Genomic DNA, 20246 nt, shown 5'->3' on the forward strand with positions numbered 1-20246 from the left:
TTTTCTTTATCGTGAATTAATTCATCAATAAATTAAACTTGCTTCATGCTGAAGTTTATCAAAATGAAACAACACGAAGGTTACCTGCTATATCATTCAGTGTTATTTGTTGTCGTTGTCGTTTTAACCGTAATAAAAAAAAAGTGTTCTGCGAATTGAAGTCAGAGATAAAAAAAATTTGAGAATAGCTTGGGTTTGCAATTTTTTGTCTTTAGTTTTTGATCAGCGCTGGTGAAAACTAAGACAAGAAAGTCATCTACGAAAGAAAATAACAATCAACTTGATTTCGGCACGGCCTTCTAAATCTATTAATTTGATTCAGTCTTGAACTACTTTATTCGTTAAAAAAATTAAATTAAAAAAAAACAAAATAAAACAGGGACGAAGTCTGATTCCTCAGTCTAAACGTTTCGTTGGTGACTAGTTTGAGTGCATTTCATCCGTTCATGGTTAAACGGGAACTCATTGTAAACAACTCCATCGTTAGGTCGCTTGATCTCTACATGTTTTCGCCATAACTCCTGATAACTCCGTTCAAAATGCATTACAACTCTAAGAAGGTGGTGCTCAAAAGAGGTGTACTGTCATGATTGAGAAGAATATTCAGTAAACAAGGGAAAAAACAGCGACGATTTCAATTCCAAATTATACTTTAAAAAATTATGAAGAAAAACGAGTAGTGCTGAAATCTAGAAGCACGAAACGAAATGACAGCGATACTAATAATAGAAAAAAATATTTAGTGGGCTTTAAAATTTGATAGATGAATCTGCAGACTCGAGACTTGACTGGAAAGGAATAATTTCAAAGTTTATTAATCGCCCATGCGGATTCATATTAACAACTCACTTGTAGTAAACTATCCTGGGTTTGTGCTTGTTACACTCTCAAAGAGGATAATTTCGTTGTCCTTCAAGTGGTCTATGAAACCGAAAATTCAAAGCTGATAATGATCCTAAAGAGCCAAGGTTAGGATATTCAAGAACAAACATAACGTGGACGGTTCGTTGAAATGACTGCTAAGTCACTTTTCAACACAACACGACGGCGTTCTCTACCCAGTTTTTTCTCAGCATTTTTGCTGCGCGCGCCGTTCTGAAATGACGTTCCCGTCCACTTGCTGAAACCCTCTAATATTAACTGTAATATTAGACAAAATGTCAGCTTAATGAATTCAAACTTATTTACACGTATCTATTAGCAGTAAGGTTATAAAAGAAAAAGCAAAAAAAGAAAAGAAAAAAGCTGAATAGGAATTAGCTAGCACATAGAAATACCCCTGTAGCTATTTGCTCGTCAGCCGAAAAATTTTCGCAAAATTTCAACTCAGAAGTTCTTCCAACTTCTTGAGAATTTTAAATTTTGTCATAGAAATTTCAAGTGATTCCAAAAAAAGAAGATCTATATCCTTCTCTTAAAAACTCTTCCACCAAACTCAGTGGCATGTTTTGTGCCCTTCGTAATTTAATTTTCTTTCATCTCCTTTATTACCTCGAAAACATTGACAAAACGCAAGGTAGCCACTTTAAAATTTATTGACCTTAATATAGTCACCTCGTGCGAGGTGATTATAGCAAGACATGGCGCAATCTTTGACCAATCAGAAGGCGCGCAATAATATGATCATGCGGGCCCAGGTTGTTGAAAGCTGGGTTAAGGTAAGCCAGGGTTAATGTGAAATTTGATTTCAGGTCTGAAAGCGTTAAAAGGAAATTTAGTTCAAATCTTTTTGCTTGCAATTTGATCATGAGATGTTCTAAAAAAAATATGGAAACTTTTCCTTTCAGGCTTTTGAAAAAAGAAATAAAGAAACCTAGATTAAAGTTTAAGCCTGGGTCAGCGCTAATCGGCATTCGAAACAACTGGGCCTTGCTGAGTAATTAATGTCAATAATCAAATTTTAATGCTGATGACATATGCTTACGCCCTATGCTAATTAATTTGAAATTGGCTTTTTCTTTGTTTCTTTTTGCTTTTTCTATGATAACGTTGCTGCAATTAGGTTCACACTTTGCAGGTCTATTTAAGGTTACATACTCTTAAGACGCCCTATATGTGGCTGAGTGCAGGCAGGACCCGTGCGATTCCCAAAACAGAGAGGTGCTTTTCCACATGGAAATTGTCCGGTCTTGCTGTTTCCGAGAAAGTAAATGAATAATGAATCCATGAATTCATCCGTAGGTCATTCGGTCAGTCGGTCAGTAAGTCATTCTACTGGTGGCTTTGTTATTCAGTCTGCCAGCTAGTCAATCGAGTCAATCAATCAGTTGATTATTCCGTCAGTTCTTCAGCCTGTCGGCCAAATGGCTGGTCGGCCAGTTGGCCAGTCAGTTGTATTATTGTTGCAATATTCTTCCAACTAAGTCTATCCTTACTAAATCTTCAACCAATCTCTTTTGAAGTGACATGAGTAAATATTTCTCGTTATGAGACTTAAAATCACTTTAAGACCAAGCAAATAGCAGTATCTGTGGACTGGAAGATAATTTTACACCCTTGAAGCACCAGGCTTCGCACAGGCTGTATCACACGAAGTGGAAGAATAATCAGCACTCTTACCCACTTCCTTTCTTATTTTGCGGAGGAGGAGTGGTTGTTTGATTGCCATTCCAAGGTGTTGTATGGACATTCCCTGGTGTTGGATTGCCATTTCCACGTGTCGGATTTCCATTCCCAGGCGTCGGGTTTCTATTCCCAGGTGTTGGATTTCCATTCCCAGGTATTGGATTTCCATTCCCAGGTATTGGATTTCCATTCCCAGGTATTGGATTTCCATTCCCAGGTATTGGATTTCCATTCCCAGGTGTTGGATTGCCATCCACAGGTGGTCTCGGTCGCGTTGGTGAAGGTCCCACACATAACTGTTACAAAGTAGATGCAAATTATATTTAAAACTAATAAAATAACGCTACTACAAAGGAAAAAATGGCAAGCGGAATAGAATTGAAAAGTAAAATTTTAAAAGATGGCATTAATTCATATAAGTTATAGTTACAATAACTTACTCTCTCACTTTTAACTGGACATATACAATCCCTAGGAAAGAACGGTAAAATATTGATTAAATAGTTTAATAAAAACGGAAGTCATATCCACCATTCACTTATCTTTACAAAGTCCGTTTTCTTATCTACTCACTTATCTACCCATTTATGTTCATGCGCTCTCTTGCTTACGAATAGAACAAGAGGTCTAAGTTTCTTTCCTAAAGCTAAGAAGTAACACAGAATTTTTCCTAATTCACGTTATCATCATTGTTGTTTCTATTTTCTAAACATCTTTTTATGTATTTCATTATGCGAAAAGAACGAGGGAAGTGCGGATTTTCTCTTTAGAATAATTGTTTCTTTTACCTCCATTAGTTAGGGAAGATCTTACTTTATTCATTAGCGTTTGCATTACATTTGCACGGGCATTGGATATCATTTTTTTCATTGATAGCCTCCTTGTGCTCGTGCATTTTAGGCAGTTAGTTTCATTAACAAAAGTGAATGTATGACAGTTACTTCTTTGCGTCACTATTCTATATGTCAGGAGTCAAGTTGTTTGTATAAAATATGAAGTTTTTTTTACCAATAGCGTTTTCTCTTAGAATATCCCAAATGATGTTCAAGTGTCAAATATTTTTTAAGAAATCCAACCGAGACACCGAGATTTACTCCGGAAATTCCGTAGAAACTTTTCAATTCAGCAGGTTTGTTTCCATTGCATTGAGATGAGGGAAGCCGTATATCCAGACCAGCTTCTAGTGGTACACTCACAAATACCGCCATGGAAAGGTCCACATACTCAAAACCAGCTTCAACTGAAATAAAATTATCTTGATTAATAATGGTAATAGGACCGAGTGGAGTCCAATTCGGTCTGTAATCATACGAGTGATTTTGCAAAATCGGACGACTTCGAAGCGGGAGTTCGATTTGTAAATGACAAGTATGATTCCGGACAGGATTGGATGACAAGAAGTCCTGTTACCAATTAATCATAATCATTTCAATTTCCGAAAAAAAAAAATACACCTAGAACAAATATCTTCAGTGGAGACAATGTCTTTAGTGAGAAATTCCTCCATTTTGCTTTATTTCGCCTTGTGATTTGTCTAAAGAAGATTGGAGAGCCGATGATTCTTAAGAAAAAAATTGATTGTGTTGATGTAAGGCGAGAATGTTTTGCGTCCAAAATGCAAAGCTAAAATTCGAATGCAAGTATCTCTTAACTGAACCTTACTTGATGTAAACTTTACCTGTAATGATAAATCAGGAACTTTGGTTAAAATTGGACTGAAGTAGGCCGCACGTAAGAATTGTTTGATTGATCTCACCTAAATCGTCGAAAAAACTAAAAAGGGATGACTTGATTAGCATTGGTTGCGATTTTGGAAACGCTGGCACTTTCACTGAGATTTTCGGTGTCACTGTAATCTTGACGGATGCTCCAGCTTCCAATTGCGGATCTGGGCTGCTCCAGTCTTTGCGAAGAGTAACCTATATTAGTGATACGTCAAAAAAGGAGAAAATGTGATCTCAACTGGAGGAAAAAGGGGAAAAAAAGTATAAGAGGAGAGGTGGACGGAGAGAAGAACGAGGTAGCTGATGCTGATGAAGAGAACATGGTCAAATAAAGAACGCAGAATTTCAAACATCTAGTCGTCGTTGCACAGGCTTGTTGGCGCTCACTTGCTGAGTCGATTTTCGCTTTTGATTTGATGTTTCCCTGCCGAAAGGCTCTTTCTATCCTAAATAAAAAGCGAGAACGGAAGACCTCCAGAGGTAGCGAGAGGATGATTGACATGAAGAATGTTAAGAAGACGAATGTTTTAAGACATTATCGAAATAAGTTTTGACTTGACTGAAGTCATGATAAAAATAAAAACCCACAAACGTATAACGGTGCTAATCGCGGAAAAGCTCACATATAACATAATTTTGGAACAGCTTTGTGAAAAATTAGCAGTGTTGCTATCCTTGACACGGAGTGAGAGGTACAAGCCGCCATTTCGTCAACAGGTAGAGACCAGTCTAGCGGCAAGACGTTTATGGAGTACATCTAACACCTGAATGATTAATAACTGAAAAATGACTTTGTAGTTTTTCTTCCCTTACAGTATTAGCAGTTTTGTAGCAACTACCACGGCTCCAACGGCATTCGCCTCCAAGAGAGACCCCTCCATTAACTGATAATGAACGAGAAATTTTTCCCTAGGGGGAAAAGACAGTAAGTTCATTCAACCTCTTGTATATAGATGATATTTTCCTTAACTACTCGAAAGCATAAATTGCCGCTGCGAATTTCTTGGCCACGGTACTGTACTTATTGAATCTTTGTTGTCTTCCTGGGCCAGGTTCGTGTTTTGGTTCTCCTTAATCTCGTCGAGACAACTTATACAGGTAGGACGCAATCCTTACCTCCACTCACTGATTTTTTACTAACCAACCAACAAATTATAAAACTGGATAGTTGACTGACTGAGTGGCTTGCTGACTGGACTACCGACTGAGTTTGTGATAGAGGAAATACAAGTGTTTTAACTTATTGAAGTGTTTCATGATAGTGTACAATCATGATTAATAATAGACATTAAATGAGAGAGCTGTGACGTTTTCAAGGTCAGTGGTTAAACTAAAAAGGTTAATAAATTGCACCGCCAACTTACAGACAATTCAGCAGATGCATCTCCTGATATTTCCAAGAAGATACCGGCAGGGATTTTAATTGGCCCAACGGGAATGTAAATTGAACTACCGAGCTGTTTTACTTTCATGATGTTTAGGCCTTTGTTATATCTGTAGACAAACAAGAATCAATTTTAAAAGGAAAATGTTGGCTTTATCGCAGAAAATAACGAACAAACTGTCCACCATAACAACGTCAGTTTTCAGATTTCATTTTACATTTTTTTTTTGCCGAAAGAAAAACTCGGAGTAATGTTGAGGTTAAATTAAATTACTTACCTCAACTCCCCACTAACACTAAATTCCAGAGAGAAATCTAATTTTCCCTCTAACCCCAGACCAACAGTCGCATCCTCTATTCCACCTGACCACTTTGGTTCTATCTCAAGAAACATAGTCAGTTTGAAAAACATTCCCAAGGACAATTGTACCTTGGCGCTTTCCGTTGACAGCAACTGAAGAAAATGAAAATTTAACAAGACATAATTTTGTGGAGAAACTGAGAAGATTTAGATAGATATCAGAGAGCAAACTTAACATAGCATTTATCTAATTCTCGGTTTGTCTACAATACTTTTGCAGAACTTTTAAAAGATGCTGTACCTTGTGATGTATTTCGTCGGGTTTAAAACTTGCCAATTTGAAATCGTATCTCGTTGACCGCCTACTTCGTCTGTTGTGGCTTTTTAGTATATTTATATCTACAGCTGTAGTAATGGTTCCATTTCCGTCCAATTTGGCAGAAATTACTTCCACCAGAAGAAAATTTCCGCTGGAGTAGACTTCTACAACCTGAGGTTTGAAATGACATAAGATGGTAGAGTTACCTGAGATGATAACCAAATGCAAAACCATCTGGAAAAAAAAGGACAACGATAAAACAAATGACTTAGGTCAACAAAGAGAGCTTCATCTAGCTCGAATTCAAGCTAGAATAAACGCACCCAAACATTCTCGAATCACGAATTTTAGAATACATTTTTTCTCTCCTCGAGGGAGGAACACCGTTTAACCCCTAAAGATAGCAATAAAAAACCCATGAAAATTAATATCCTGAAGTTTTCTTGGCTTGTCACTCTATTAAGAGACATGCTATAATTTTGCAGTTCCTGAATGATACTCCACATACCGAACGATGGAAGCACTCTTCGCAACCGACCGCGCTAAATCTTAATAAGTATTCGGTGATCTCTCCATTTTGCTTTCTTAAGATGCTCGGGCTTTAATCTTTTAATCGAATTTGGACCTCACAAAATACGAACATTACCTTTGCAATGAAGGCTCCACTAGGTCTCCCAATAATTGAGTCATTGACGAAAAACTGCCGACCTCCATTCTCTGGTTTCGACAAAACAAGGCCTTCGTTGTTATCCCCTCCGCTACAGGATACTGACCCAGAAAGCCTTTTTTTACTTTCCTGTAGTCTGGTTTGTGGGAGAAGTAAAAGAAAATTAACTCAAACGGAAACTTAAGGATAAGTCGAGCCTGGCATCCTAGGTCTTGGATTTTAGGGTAGGATCGCTTACACTTTAACAGTCGGCTTTTCGGTTATGCTTTTTAGTAGCCAGCTGGATTGCCTTCGGTCGATCATTTGAGACTTTTGTTCTCATGATGTTTATCTATTTGTTGTCCGATAAGTAAATTACTGAGTCACCAGTAATCATTCCAAGGCTTGCCAACCCCAATAAAGTCATTCATTTATCTAAAAAGGCCATGAACAGTTCACACAAATACATGTTGATTTAATAGGTACAGATGCGTGCACTTCTCACCAAAGCAAAAATATCAGTCTTGAACAACAATGCGAATATGATCATTAGTCAACAGCTCTCTAGGTGCAGTTTACGGAAAATTTTTGCGTTGTGGGGAAAGATGGTGATATTTTTACACTGTCGAATGTCTCATACCCCAATTATACTGATGCAAAAATTCCACCGTCTCAACCCGCCTGATATCAAAATAAGGTGTCATCATTAATGTAAATACCTTGTTCCTTTCCAATGAGAGTTTGCTTCACATCTCTGAAATTTCGTTTCCAAATAGTCGATGTTCTTCGTTCTATGAACCTCAACAATAGTCTCGATGAAACCATTACTAGCATTGGACACAACTATGTCACCTTTCTTTGGGATGGTATTGTTCTTTTCTATTACCAGGTAAAACGAGTGGACAATGATTTTTCCAGTGTCATATGTGTGACCAAGGCACTTGTATATCTCTAAAAGTGATGATTAAGAAAATTGTTTGAATCTTTTTTGAGTTGAGTATGACTTTTCTAACCAGAAATTTCTTGCAGGTCCTGATGGTCTGTGTGTCTGTTTATCGTATCTGTGCTTGTTTGCTCCCTTGTGTGTCTTTCATGCACTTATGAGGAGTTATGCAACGCATTAAATCGTAGATGTAACTAAATGATCGTCAGTCATTTAAGAAGACTTAAGCTGGTTGATACAAAAACGTTTACCTACCATTTGAAAGCAAAATTACCCGACCCTCATCGAACGTAATGTTGCCTGTAATGACTTCCCGCAGGTCATCTTGATCAGGCTCATCTTCAAAGGTCGAGTCGTCGTCTACTTGCACTGCAGTGACTTCGTCTTTAAAGTCCGCATACTTTATAACCTCTTCTAACCCTGCTGGGGCGCTCAGCATCAATTGAAAAGGACCTTTTGAGACAATAATAAATTTGAATATTGAACGCTATTATAGGTATGTTTTAGAGATGCGTTCGCTATTAATTGTAATAAATTCAAGTTGCAGTGCAGTAAGATCTCAAACAATTCACAACGGCAACAAGATGACTTATCTTGCATTTGATGTTTACATGGAGTATACTTCTTAAAAAAAAATTGGGAAAACTTTTCCAGCGACACATGGTAGAAAGCCAATGTCAGCCATTTACAGTACAGATTACTAATTTCGCCCATGCCCCTCAGAAGAATTACTAACGCAGAGCTTTTTTTAAAACTACAAGTATTCAAATGATCGATATGATCGAGGACTATGAATAGGTTGTGACAGAAATTTATAGTCATGACACTCACCATCGCTGATTTCTTTGACAATCTTATGCATAACACCTCCTGCTTGAGGACTACACAGTATATCACCCTTTTGAACTTTCAGGACTTTTGGTGCAACTAAAACTAGCGACACCCTCTCCTGATTTGGCAAAATTACTGGACATGCGTAAACAAGAGTATCGTTAGGCTCCACAAACTTCACGTTTTTAGCAAACTCCACATTATTTCTTCTCTGGGGATCTGTATAATTCACTTTAATTTTCCCGCCTGGACACTTGGTCTCATCCCACGACCTGCACTGGTTGTCGTCCTGTTATGAGGTTTAGTAGGTAACAGATCATTACTACCTTCGCAGTGGCAGATCCTTGAGCTAAGGGGGGACGGGTTGCTTGCCCAACCGGCTACTCTCCCTTCTGAGATTATTTTTTTAACCCAAAATAAGGGGGGAAGGTGTGGTGTAGTTGGCAAATAGTATGAGGTAGAGCTGTAGAGATTTCTAACCACATTTACTCTCCTTGGTCAAATATTCTCTTTTTATTCCAAACAAAGTGTTTCATGCTAAATTTTCGCACTTACTGGTAATGATACTACAAGTGAGATTAACTGGTTCTACCAATTAGTTTGCTACAACTTACTGTTAGTTGCTATTTGCACTTAGATATATGTAACATTACTACTACTTTAAAGTGTCACTAAATTTAATAAACAACGATAAGCTAGAAACAGAAAATAAAGATAGAAATCTTACTGTGATTTTGTGACATCTTTCGAGATCGCTGCATTTTTGACAGGATTCAATGCTTGCTCCTCCATCTTTGAAGTTGCAATGCCTACCTCTACAATTCACCCTCTGTTTAAGAAAAATATGTGGAAACACTTATCGTTAGACAATAGACATGGAACATTGAGTAGCGTAGTATTTTGAGCCCAGAGACTGTGGTGTATTAGCAGCGCATATGTTTTTTTGGGTTTTCTTGGGCAACGCAATTTCACGGTGTCCTTCTGCGCGGAGCAGTACAAATGGATATTGGGAAACTGGTAGGAAAACCTAACAAAACACAGACGATTATGAGCATAGACTGGCATGCAATCCAGGTAAAACTACTGTTTGTTTGCTTTGTGTTTGAAGCGGAGAGTGCTCTGATAGCCAGAATAAAAATAAATAAAAAAGAATAAAACAGCGCAGCATAAAACAAAAAGCGAACAAACAAGCAAAGATAACTCAGAAATACATATCTAACCAACTGATAAACAACACTCGCTAGTGCCGCCCCTTCCCGTCTCTCTTGTATTGATTACTTATATCGAACTGGGTGCAGCATGGTGTTGATGTGTTCGCACCATGAATTATTTTACTACTCTCCACTTACCATTATATCAGGTGAACAACGTTCGTCTCCTACTGTATAACAGTGGTAGTAAAACCAAACAGGACAACTCATTCCAGGAGGCCCTGCGGCAAAACCTCCGAGGCAGGAGCGTGAACTGTCACACCATCCACAAAACAGGTCTGTCACACAATCAGCACAACTTTCGTACTTTCCACAGAAGGAGTAAGTGCAACCAAGACCCTGTAGAAATATTCAGAAACTTTCCTGCATTAGGGTTCTTTAGAAAAGATAATTACAACTGTTCTCATGCGATCAGAGACAAAACCGATGGGTCTTGAACGCAATAGTTGTAAATGCATGAAAGCACAGTGACTGGTGTCATTTTAATCAGATTAGGATACTAAAGACGCTCTTAAAGTACTAAATGGCGTCTAAATTTCCAAAAATTAACCGTTTCCAGAATTGTGTTCAAATGTACCGGAAGCTCAACCACAAATGCTGGCTTTCTAGACATTGCACATTAATGCGTGGTTATAGCACGATCTCACTTCTCCTTCTTCCATCTATTGGCCATCTGTCTGAAAAAATGTAGGGGCAGCAAAAGCGGATTTTTAAGATAACCAGAGCATCAGGTTTTTTTAAACATGCCTTGTGATTACACGTAGGCGACCGCCTAACAAAGTTGTTTCAAAATGATGGGATCCCTTGTCAAATTGTGTATAACACGGGAGAAGATTTTCTATGGAATCTAAACAGGCGCTTTAAGATAAGTTTTCATACGAGTTTTAGATGGCGAAGACGAACATTAGATAAATCATAAAGATGCCTGAGATCTGATTTTTAAGAGATGAAGATTAACACTCTTGATCACCTGCTGAGAGCGCGCTAAATTGCCCACACATAATCAGCTGCACAAATCTAGTTTCTATCCAGCCAAGGCTGATACCAGTTATTTAAAAGTGGCCCTGATAGCTAGGTATCAAACTTGCTATAGTCAACACAGTTAAGAGCTACTATGGAATTAAATAGAAATGCACTTACTAAATATCCGGGGTAACATTTGCATACATTGGGACCCATGCATTCACCTTTACCAGAACAGTTATGCAAGTCATAGCAGTGAAACCTGGAGCAGTCTTCTCCAGTCCATCCGGGATAGCAGAAACACGTGGCACCTATACAGTCCCCGTTATGGAAACAGCTGTTCGGGCAGTGAATAACTATGAAGCCAAAAAGACGTTTATGCGGTTGGTACCTGCTCTCTTCATAAGTAGTAAGCATATTCCTGAGACATGGTGTCACCCACGACGTGTTACTGGGCACGGGACGGGGCTGAATGGAAACCCTCCCCCCCCCGCCCCTCGGTTTTTATTGCGATTCAGTACTTGCGGAAATATTTAACGTTAATGGATACCCTATTGTTTTAATCTACAAGAGGAAATGCAAGTTATAAACTCTGCAAATCAAACATGCTTTTATGGGGCGTGGTGCTATGCACAGAAGTGCTTATCTTGTTATAGGAGTAACAATGGCAATGATGATATAGTGCGTTATAGGAGGCAAAATTATCGACAGAGCGCGCCTCAATGGTAATGATAATAATAGCATCGCTGCTCATCGTAACTATGATGATGAAAGTTTAATGGTTTTGTCCTTGAATTTAGAGTTACTAATACCTGTAGATGAACAGTCAATCTATAAATTGGGGATTGCTATGTTATGACAAGTTTAACACTTCTTTTCGTCAGGTGATGAGATAGAACTATTTCGTATTGATATTCATTTAGCATTATCCTGTAATACAACGATAGAATTCATTTATCAATTATGATATTGAGTGTGATTTACCTGGCCTCCGCACGCAGACAAAAGGAAGAAATTCATTACAATGAACTTGTGAAGTATTTCCGGTGGCAGCCACAACAGGACATACGTTATTTTCCTGATCATATGCATTGTGGTGGGACTGTGGCGAAGAAAAATGATCAATGTCTCGACTGTTCACTACTATTTCTTCTTGTACATTATTATTATTATTATTTTATTTTTTGTCATGAAAAAAATTCAAGAAAAAAAGAACATAGGCACACAAAAGGAGTAAATGAGACAAATAGAAGGACACACAAAAAAAGTGGAAGGTCTCATCATTGTGCCTTAAGTGAACCTTGACAGTTGAGGAAGTAGATTATTTTGTTTCTCTATCGTGGGTGAAAAATTACCCCACTATTATTTAGAAAATTTAAGCGTAAAAAATATTTTCTTGCATGAGAAATTAGAAAGTGCCATCCCAACCTTTTCAAAGGTGCCAAAATAGCGAACAGGTCTCACGTTTTGTAAAGGAAGATGTTTCGGCACTAAAGCAAAACCGCAAAAAGTTTCATTTGCCTTTTTAAAAGTATTACAATTTTTGTTTCAAAACGTGTCAATACGAAGACCTCGCACCGACAACAATGCATGTCTAAGGCCTTGTGCGGGTTTTTTGAACCCATTTCACGAGGATGATATTCTTTGTCATCTATAAACAATGTTCATCGTGTAAACAAGACAAGAGTCGACACGGGTTTATTCGAGGTTATGAGCATAATTTGGTGCCCATGATATCATCGGGCAATCATATTATTTGAAAAATACCTGTGGGACAGAAACTAAGTATCGAACTTGAAGTTTCCTCACCTCTCTCAAAAAGCGCCTACTTATGGTCCACAGGGAAGGCAACCTGCCCGAATGAACCGAGGATTCTTTCTGTCGGAGATGCTTTATGAGTCGTTTGTCTTCGTTTGAAAGCATGGTGACGAGATTTCCACCATAACTCTACGAATAAACATCATTATAATTAATAACACGCTGAGCGAGCATATAGCACTTTTCTAATAAGGGAACAAAATTCAGTCTGAGGGAGGCGAAACTGAGGGACTAGGAGAGGGAGCGAAGCAGTCCCCCCCTATCGCCCTAGGTCAAGTCGCCCTCAAGCTTAATTGCCTTGCTCCCTTGTGTATTCATTTCACCTGAAAATTAATTTCATCTAGTTTCAGCTCGAGCGGACAAATATGGAAACAAGATAGAGAAAAGTTGAGTAGCGTAAACAGAAATAAATGAAAAAAATAAAAAGACGGTTAAAATACAAGGAAAAGAGAGACTAAAATAGAGTATCAGTATCAACCGCGCTTACCCCACAATATTTCTCGGCATCAGTGAAAGTGAAGGAGCCTCCTTTGTACATGTAACAAATCTCATCGTCTTTAATCCATTCAGGCGGGCAAGACACTAGGAAGAAAATTGATAAGTGGAAAACTGATGAGCTGAAAATTGATAAGCTGTTTTGTATTTAAAGTTACGTTAAATTAAGGAAAAATCCCACAGCATAAAATAAAACACGGTTAATTTTGATTTATTTGAGGAAAGAGTTGATAGTTTTAAACATTTTGAGAGAAAATTGTTTTTTTTAAGTAGCCGAGCAGTATTATGATACAAAAGAGGTTCATTTTAAGGTGTAAAAGTGAGATATCACACCAAAATGAAAGATAGACTTGGAACAGGAAAGTCCCAAATATTATTGACCTGATGTCGCTGTTTGAGGTGGTAACTTGACGAACGGCTGGAACGCAACTGTTATGGACAGTCGATAATCCGTTGTCTTATCCATAATCAGAGAAGAAATCAGATTTGGTACATTCTCTCCCCACCAATTAAAAGTGGCGTTTACTGTGATTGGACTCCCTCTCATTGTGGTACTGAATTGATAACGGTTGTTAGGATTCTGAAGAATGTTTCCCTGAATTTCTGCTGTTCCATTGCACAGAATAGTCGCTCCGTAGATGACATCGAGCCCCCTTGCACCGTTCTTGTACAATGTATTATTCACAAATCGAAGACCAACAGTACTTGTCTGAGAATTATCATACAGCAAAACGTAATGACCGACGTTTCTATAAAAGAAATTTCCTTGAACAATCGCCCACGACTTTGTTATGACACAAACGCTATTTGCTTTGCCATCCAAACCTCGCGCCAAGTTTCGAGAAAAATAGTTATTGCTCACGTTAACATTCAAATAGGGCCCAGAAACTCCTTCTACGCGTAATGTGCCTCCTTTGTTATACTCTATGGTGTTTGCATGGATATGGCTGACCGGTGGTCTTGTCGTGGACACTTCATTGAGTGCTTCGGAATAAATACCTCCATTGTTATTTCCAGCAATGTAGTTATTGACTATTTCAAACACTTGGTTTGAAGCATTGAGGTGAATCGCTCCTGGTAAGCTTCCACTAAGGACTGGATTCAGACCATTGTTTGTTACCTGACAACGTTCTACCCTGAAAGTATGTCGGCTTTCACTTTGAGTTGTCGTGTAATGTATACCTTGTTTCTCGTTACCACTAAAAGCACTTCCAGTTACCTGGTGTACAGCAGTAGCAGCTGTTAAGAAAATGAAATTTTTATCTTTTCATAGTACAACACAAGGCAAACAAGCTTCAAAGAAGATTATCTTACTTTCGGATTTAGTTTCCTGGCTGCACTTATCTTCTTCAAGCCTTAATGCATTTTTCTGTTTATGAATTGGAAATGTCGACTAAATTTATAGGAGAGACATCAAAAAATCACCTTCTTATATTGATAAGTTTACCACATAGCGTCAACATCACCTACGGAAAACAATACCTCACCTGAGGGAAGATGAGTGTCCCCCGATTTCTCCAACACTGGCTGACCAAAGCACCATTTTTGTCAAAAGCTAGGATGTTTTTAAAAAACTTGCGCACAGGGCCATGCATGTCAACATTCACCAATTAAAAAGTTCTCTAACACTTTCTTGTGGACGAATAAAACTTAAGGAGGCAATTATTTAGCTGTCACGGTGTCATTTCTTTGCTTATCATGTTTTTCGTGAAACACTGAGGATTTTATTGTTTACATTGTAAATATGGTGCTCCCCAGTTTTTGTGAGGTTGGAAAGATTAGTACTGGATAAGATGATGTACTTCGCTAATTACCGCCCAGTTAGTTAACCAGGTCATGCCTGTTCAATTCACCTGTAATGTATACGTCAATTTGAAATATATCACTACTTACATGGGTCACAACTGACGAAGGCTAGGTCATCGATATTAATTCCGGTCCTGTACTCTTCATATCCCAATACCACAATCGAGTAACTGGCATTAGTATAGGGTAGCTCAATCACTATCTTTTTCCAGTCACTCACGTAATCGCTTATAGACCAGAGCAAGGTCGAAGAATTACTTATGTCTTCTATAAGAAAAATGGACAGCGATGCTGATAACCTGGAGTAGTAGTCATCCCGCATGTAGTAGAACACCAAGTAACAGTAATTGTTGTCGCTGGAAATTGATGGGCTGGTAAAGGCACCATAACCAGATCCCCAGAACGCCCAAAGATATAGTAACCCCCCTGCGTAAGATATAATTCAAAGATGAAATTTTATTTTGTCTCTGACAGATACTCGCATTTGTTGCTGTTTTAACGATGGTATTTTAAGCAATGGTACTCTTAAAGACAGGGGATGCGATTCGTTACCAAATATCTGATAAAATTTGAGACGGTGAAAATGTATGGCACCATAAAGGTTTAGTTTCAAAACTTTAAATTTTCTACAGAAAAACATGGGGAGAGCCAAAAAATCTCTTGCTGCTGTCACAGTTTAAGCGCTCACTATTACTTCAGCTGAAATTGCCCAACATTACTCCCCTTCTTGATGAGATAATATCAACAAGATTTTCAAAAGTTCATGTACTGGATCATAGTTTATACGAAATTTCTTTTTGATCAACGGCATTGAAATTCACACAGTTTCACGATTGCTCCTCTCAGCCAATCATTTGAGAGTACTAGAGGTTGCCACGTAGAGCTCAGAGATTGACACATCAACGTCCGCGACTTCGATGAGGAAGATCCTGGCAGAGTATTTTGAATTCCTGAGACCACAATGTTATCGGGCGACCAACAGTTTTCCGAAGTTGGCACAATTCCAGTCTTCTTTCTTTGTTATTCTACTGTTTAGTTGTTTGATCGCTTGCCTCTAACTCAACTGAATGTACACACCCCTGACTTTGTTCCTTCATTATTTATTCTTTGGCAATTGCAAGTCGCTGCTCCAGCTCGTTCATGCACTCCTCGTGAGTTTTGCTCGAGTTCTTCAACAACATCGCTGCGTCCTTTTTCCCGATTCTAATTTTACCATTGGGTCGTCTCTATTAAATATTATCTGGCGGGTGCTGATCTGGAAAAATTTGGAGTCCCAGTTTTGGTTGTGCTGCTGTTCTGACCTTTAACGATCTTTTGACTTTACGGAAAGTCGTTCTCAAGAAATTCCGATTCACTCGATAAGGTAGAACGTTTCACTGAGTCACCCATAGTCCTGTAATCCATATCTAAGTTTTCGACTGGAAGAATAATATCCACAAAAGCGGCCGGAAGGAAAACGTTTTGTCGACGGAAGGAGTTCTTAGCCCTTTCACCTAACTTTCTACTTCATGGGACATTGGAGCTTTCACTTAAGCCAACTCATATCTGGTCACAAGATAGATGAAAACTTAAGAGATTAACGCATACGAATATCCTTTCTAAAATCTTTAAAGTTCAATCTTCTATAGCTTATTACAACTCACCATTGCCTCCTGAATAGGTGTGGTCATAACGACTGTTTCCAAAATACCATCTCTTCCTCAAGGCAATTCCTTCAAAATGTGATTTGGGATAGCGTCTCCAGTCACAAAATCCCCGGTCAAATGAGCATGGAATATCTGAAGAAAATTAGGCAGACTTGTTGTCAGATCCCATCGTATTGGCACATTTTGCCCATTCACATAATACACTTCGGTGTTACTGAACAGTTGTTAAACAGAGCACAGACGTTACGGTAGCGAATCTAGAATGGGGGTGTTTCCTATCACTTGTATGACACCAAAGTTCTTGCAAATACAGAATCACAAATTTTTCTCAACTTGAAGTATGTAAAATTGACGTGTCTTTAAATTTCTTAGCTTGTTTTGGCTCTAGATTGAAAAAATAATAAAAAAAGATCAATGTTTCCTAATTCAAAGTTGGACTCCCCCCGCTTCTTTTCATGTGCGGCCTGTGCTTTATGTACAGGCAAAGAAATAAAAAGTGTTGACCATGACAAGGATGACGACAATAATTAATAATGAAAATGATAACTAAATTGCTGACGTTAACGATAGCGAACACTGACGATAACGATAAAGAGAACGATAGTAATGATAATGAGAGTGATAAGATATTGATAATGGTCATGATGATAATTATAATAATAATAATTATAATAACAATAATGAAAATTTTATAGCCACTAACCTTTGATATCAACACGTTCAATTTGCAAAAGCATTTCGCTACTGTACCGTCCATCAAAGTGGACTCTAAAAGAATCCCAGCTGATCAAGTTTCTTTTTGAGAGTAGACCTTGGCTGCTACCATAAGTCCTGAAGATATCACGTCTATCAGGCAATTCTATCCGAAAAGATCTTATATTTTTTAGGACTAGTAGCTGGATGGCAAAACCAGTGCTTGCCTCTGTTTGAACTTTTATTTGGCAGGATACCTCTAGATCTGAGAAAGACACGAATGGTGCCCTAAAGTAAACGAATACATTGTGATCCATGACATTCACCACTTTTTGTGGGGAGCACAGATTAACTTTCCCGTATGAAATGGTATTAAACCAATTACCGTAAGCTTCATGAAAACTCAGTCCAAACTCGTTTCTTATCGATTTGACGTTTTTAAGTGTAACATTGTTTTTCGTGCTGATAAAATCAGTTCCATTTCCTCCGGTATTAACGAAGGAACTGTTCGTTATAGTCACCTCTTTTTCTGGGAACCAAACCTTCACACCACCAGATGTGCAGTTAAGAACAGTCACATGATTTACTTCTGCAACGTACTGAATCATTTCAATAGCAGCAACGTTTTGGCCATGTTTCTCGCCACAGTGCTCAATTCTTAGGTGTTTTAAACTTGATGTTGACAGGTTTGAAGTGTTCCTAGCTTCGCGAAGAAATCTGATATTTCCCCAAGGCCTTCCTTCGCCACAGTTTAACACAAGATAACACGACATGTTGCAGCTAAGGTTTTGGAAAGATAAAGAGCATTCTGCTAAATCTAACTCACTTCCTTTACACTGAAGAGCGGCACAAGTATCCCAAGGGCCGCACGATTCGCAATGGGAATGATTGATGGACAATGGTGCTTTATAGCCCAGGTGTTCACATATCAGTTTTGCGTCATTAGTTTTATTGCCCTGTGTCTCATTGAAACACAGTGAGGTCCAATTCCAGTTGTGAAGTATCTCTACACGTCCTTCCCAAGGGAACTTACCTCCGGCTAATCGAATTTTGAGAAAATCGTCATCTTTTGTAATTTTTGAAAGAGAAAATTTGACAGGTTGATGTACATTTCCGCCCACAAACAGTGAACCAAGAACCAACATGCCGACCCCTGGCATAAAATGCACCACAACACCAGGATCAATTGAAAGTGAAGCTTCCGGCAGAATAGTGACATCGGACACAACTGTATAGGGACTTTTCTCTTTTCTTAGAAGAATGTTGGATAATATCCTTCCTCCCAGAAAGCTTTTCGAGAGTGCGTTAAAGGTGGTATTTTCTTGCGAACCCGTTATTGTGTTTCCTGCATTACTGATGTAGGGACGAAAAATTACGAATGTCTGTTCGTAGTTGTCTTCAGCATCATAGATTCTCTTCTTGATTTCTTCCTCGTCATCATAACCCCAGACGTTTAATGTAGCTTGTGCTGTGCTGCCATGCGAGGAGGCATGGGTGCTTACACAAAGTTCTTTTGAGAAGTCTTGGCCGCTAAATCTGTTGAAATTGATGGAAAATGTTCTCCATTCCATAAATCCAGAGACTTTTAACTGACAGGTTTGGGAACTTGATGATACAGCCACGTTGTTCAGGAGCAAATTGTTCAAAAACATTACATTTTTCATGCCAGTGTTCATTCCTACAACGTATTCGCACTGGAGAAGAACCATAAACTGTCCTTTATTCGATTTAAGAATATTACCAACAATTGCGATGTCTTTACCTATCCTCTGAATCTCAATGACTCCACAATTCAGGCAGCTATTGTTCGTGAAAACGTTACTTCTTATAGTTGCGCCTGAAGGAGAGGTTTTTTCTACATAAACGGATCTCCCATAGTTTTGTTTGAAGATGTTTCCTTCTATGATCAGAACTTTTGTGCCTCCTATTATGTCTATGACGCTTTTATCTTTGCAAAAGTTGAACAAGAAACTATTATTTCTCACAAATAATTCAGGAATGTGGTATCTACCCGTATAACGCGTAGTCAAAATAATTGGACCTTGAGTGTTATTTAGGAAAAGGTTACCGTCAAATTGCCATGGATTAGAGTGTGGAGACTCATTAATGTCTATTACAGGGCCTCGGTTGGCATAAAATGTACAGTTTGTAAAGGAGGTATAGGATGAACAAGGCAAACTGCAACCATAAATACTTCGGGAATAAACAGAAGATGCAGAATTCCATCCAAAAAATATCCCGGTTGCAGAAAGTTTCACTTCGGCATATCTACCATCCAGAAAAAGCCCATATCCATTGCTATGGAAAACACCACCATTTTCAATATGGATTGTTTTTTCACCGTTCGTGTCCACATATAGTCCATTTTCGGTCGAGTTAAAAGCTTTGGTGTTCTCGATATTCACGTTACCTGAAAATGAAGAGAGCTTGATTCCAATCTTGTTTCTAACGAACTGGCAATTCAGCAGCTTCAAGCTGTTAACATGGGAAAATGCTGTCGATAAGCCATTCTTGGGTGAGTCTCGTACGTCCGTGTTTTCGATTTCAACTATTCCTGCGTTATCTCCACCCAACAAAATTCCACCTTCACCGTTGTGGCTGAAATTGCTTTGGGATATTACAAGGTTTGGTGATCTGATCTTCGTCTTTCCACCACCTGTTAGTTGAAAACAAAAAAAATTCTTTATGATCACAGATTAGAAGCTTACAAAAAGTTGAACTCAAGGATTTGCATCATCCCAAATGTGTGGCTTTGGAGATCTTTTGCAAATAGCGTCCAAATAGCATCTGAGCGAAAGGGTTCAACGTCTGTCGAAGCCCGAAGCATATTTTTGCAATTGCAAAAATCGCAGTCTACCGACGAGGATCACTGCTTACCTCGATATAATTAAAATAATAGCT

The 20246-nt window shown here is 38.5% G+C and overlaps 1 protein-coding gene across 1 annotated transcript in view; it reads right to left on the reverse strand.

The window, feature by feature from the left end:
* Positions 1 to 20246, reverse strand: part of LOC131772853 (uncharacterized) — a 43901-nt gene that overhangs the window by 10914 nt on the left and 12741 nt on the right. Inside the window, exons 6-28 of the mRNA XM_066174199.1 lie at positions 17356 to 20001; positions 16650 to 16784; positions 15094 to 15432; positions 13582 to 14439; positions 13193 to 13287; positions 12697 to 12834; positions 11872 to 11989; positions 11065 to 11243; positions 10063 to 10263; positions 9441 to 9542; positions 8714 to 9002; positions 8138 to 8335; positions 7659 to 7890; positions 6940 to 7096; positions 6276 to 6464; positions 5952 to 6127; positions 5654 to 5783; positions 5103 to 5198; positions 4322 to 4484; positions 3574 to 3805; positions 3006 to 3036; positions 2560 to 2861; positions 2038 to 2132 (exon numbers count right to left, since the gene is read on the reverse strand). Coding sequence (XP_066030296.1) covers positions 2038 to 2132; positions 2560 to 2861; positions 3006 to 3036; positions 3574 to 3805; positions 4322 to 4484; positions 5103 to 5198; positions 5654 to 5783; positions 5952 to 6127; positions 6276 to 6464; positions 6940 to 7096; positions 7659 to 7890; positions 8138 to 8335; positions 8714 to 9002; positions 9441 to 9542; positions 10063 to 10263; positions 11065 to 11243; positions 11872 to 11989; positions 12697 to 12834; positions 13193 to 13287; positions 13582 to 14439; positions 15094 to 15432; positions 16650 to 16784; positions 17356 to 20001 — 7101 coding nt within the window. The remainder of the gene's footprint in view (positions 1 to 2037; positions 2133 to 2559; positions 2862 to 3005; positions 3037 to 3573; positions 3806 to 4321; positions 4485 to 5102; positions 5199 to 5653; positions 5784 to 5951; positions 6128 to 6275; positions 6465 to 6939; positions 7097 to 7658; positions 7891 to 8137; positions 8336 to 8713; positions 9003 to 9440; positions 9543 to 10062; positions 10264 to 11064; positions 11244 to 11871; positions 11990 to 12696; positions 12835 to 13192; positions 13288 to 13581; positions 14440 to 15093; positions 15433 to 16649; positions 16785 to 17355; positions 20002 to 20246) is intronic.

This window comes from Pocillopora verrucosa, chromosome 11 (genome assembly GCF_036669915.1).
Source record: "Pocillopora verrucosa isolate sample1 chromosome 11, ASM3666991v2, whole genome shotgun sequence".
NCBI classification, from domain to species: domain Eukaryota; kingdom Metazoa; phylum Cnidaria; class Anthozoa; order Scleractinia; family Pocilloporidae; genus Pocillopora; species Pocillopora verrucosa.